General features: G+C 57.5%; 1 protein-coding gene across 1 annotated transcript; it reads left to right on the top strand.

Moving 5' to 3' along the window:
* Window positions 1-311: 311 nt before the first annotated feature.
* Window positions 312-854, top strand: LOC132576708 (uncharacterized protein K02A2.6-like; the record flags this gene model as incomplete). Its single annotated transcript, XM_060246082.1, has 1 exon — window positions 312-854. A coding segment is annotated over exon 1 (543 nt), but the record flags the coding sequence as incomplete, so codon positions are not given.
* Window positions 855-1,936: the final 1,082 nt, after the last annotated feature.

Below are 1,936 nucleotides of genomic sequence, written 5' to 3'. Positions count from 1 at the left end.
TCAATCGAGTCACTTCCGGAGCAGCCCCTCCACGCGGCGGAGGTGGCTAGAGCCACCGGGAAAAACAAAACCCTAGCACGGGTGCTCGACTGGCTGGTGAGGGGGTGGCCAGAGGGGAACATGGGGGAAGAGTTCAAACCCTACAAAATGCGAAGGGAGGAACTCACAGCCCACAAAGGGTGCCTACTATGGGGGAGCAGGGTAGTGGTCCCCCCCCTCTACAGAAACGGGTCTTAGAATCACTCCACGAAACACACCCAGGCATAGTGAGAATGAAGGCCCTGGCCAGGAGCTACGTATGGTGGCCGGGGATGGACGGGGAGATAGAGAACTGGGTCCGGAGATGCAGCACATGCCAGGAGTCGCGGCCGGACCCACCCAGCGCCCCGGCTACACGATGGGAGACCACAAGGAAACCGTGGTCCCGGCTCCACATTGATTTTGCCGGGCCGTTCCAGGGACAGATCTTCCTAATCATTGTGGATGCCTACACAAAATGGTTAGAGGTCGTTCCCGTAGGGTCTACCTCGTCAGCAGCAGCCATCAGAGCATTACGCAGGGTCCTGTGCACCCACGGTATTCCGGACACCATAGTCTCGGACAACGGGGCAGCGTTCACCTCGGGGGACTTCCAGGCGTTCCTCCAGAGGTACCTCATTAGACACATCCGGTCAGCCCCCTTCCACCCGGCCACCAACGGCCAGGCCGAGCGGATGGTCCGAACAACAAAAGAGGCCCTGGGAAGGATAGTGCAAGGCGATTGGGACCACCGGCTAGCCGCGTTCCTCTTCGACAACCGGGTCATCCCAAACCCAGTCACCGGGGTCAGCCCAGCCGAGCTCCTCATGGGGCGCAAGCTCACCACAAGGCTAGATCGGCTAAACCCCGACAGAGCCCCCGACGTGCGAGGGTCACCGGAGGTCAGAGAAGCGGCTAGGGGGTTCTTCGCAGGGGACCCAGTGTACGCCCGCAACTACGCTTCAGGCCCCGAGTGGATAGCCGGGCGGGTACTACGGGTCGTGGGTTCCCGCCACTATGAGGTATCCACCGAGGGGGGCCAGATCCTACACCGGCACATCGACCAGTTACGCCGCCGGACTCTCCCAGAGGTACCCACGGAAACGAGGGAGGGGACAGGGTCCGAGGGGCACCCAATGACACCTGCACCGACACCACGGCCACACACACCAGCCGAGGCGGACCAACCCTCGGACCCCGACCCACAACCCAGCAACGCTCAACCCCCCGAGGAAACCCCAGAGGCGGAAGTAGCCCCGGCACCACAAGCCACTCCCAGGCGTTCAACACGGGAGCGCCGACCTCCCGCCTACCTCCAGGACTATGTCACTAACTAAGGGGGGAGGAGTGTAGTGTATGGCGTTCGCAGAACGCAACCAGTTCATAAGGGCCACAATAGCAGAATGACATCAGCCGCGGAGGCAACTGAGAAACATCCAGGTGCCTCCGCGCTGGGCGCAACGATCCGCCAATCACAGCTCGTGGCGGGAAATACGGCTGACCGGCATTGGACCGGCCAGCAGGGAGAATAGTCCGGCAACTGTATATATGCGGGATCCGGCCCGCGTGCTCGCTCTCTCTCCATCTTGTATAGTACCATGGAATAAACTATGTTGCCCTACGCTTGTCTCCAAGTCTGGTACTTTACAGAACAAAAAATGCCAGATGTTGGAGCTGGGTTCAGAAAAGGAAGATGCACTAGAGATCATATTGCAAATTTGCATTGGATATTGAAGGATATAAAAGCATTTCAGGAAAAAAATCAGGTTGTATTTCATAGATTACAGCAAAGCTAATCATGAAATGTTTTGGCTGCTTTGAAAAGATGTGGCTGTGGACTGCCAAGAAGACAAATAAGTGGGTTCTAGATCAAAATAAGCCTGAACTCTTTGTTGAAGCTAAAATGATAAAAACTGAG

The sequence above is a fragment of the Heteronotia binoei genome, chromosome 8 (assembly GCF_032191835.1).
Source record: "Heteronotia binoei isolate CCM8104 ecotype False Entrance Well chromosome 8, APGP_CSIRO_Hbin_v1, whole genome shotgun sequence".
Taxonomy (NCBI): domain Eukaryota; kingdom Metazoa; phylum Chordata; class Lepidosauria; order Squamata; family Gekkonidae; genus Heteronotia; species Heteronotia binoei.
This window is presented reverse-complemented; position numbering and strand designations above follow the sequence as displayed.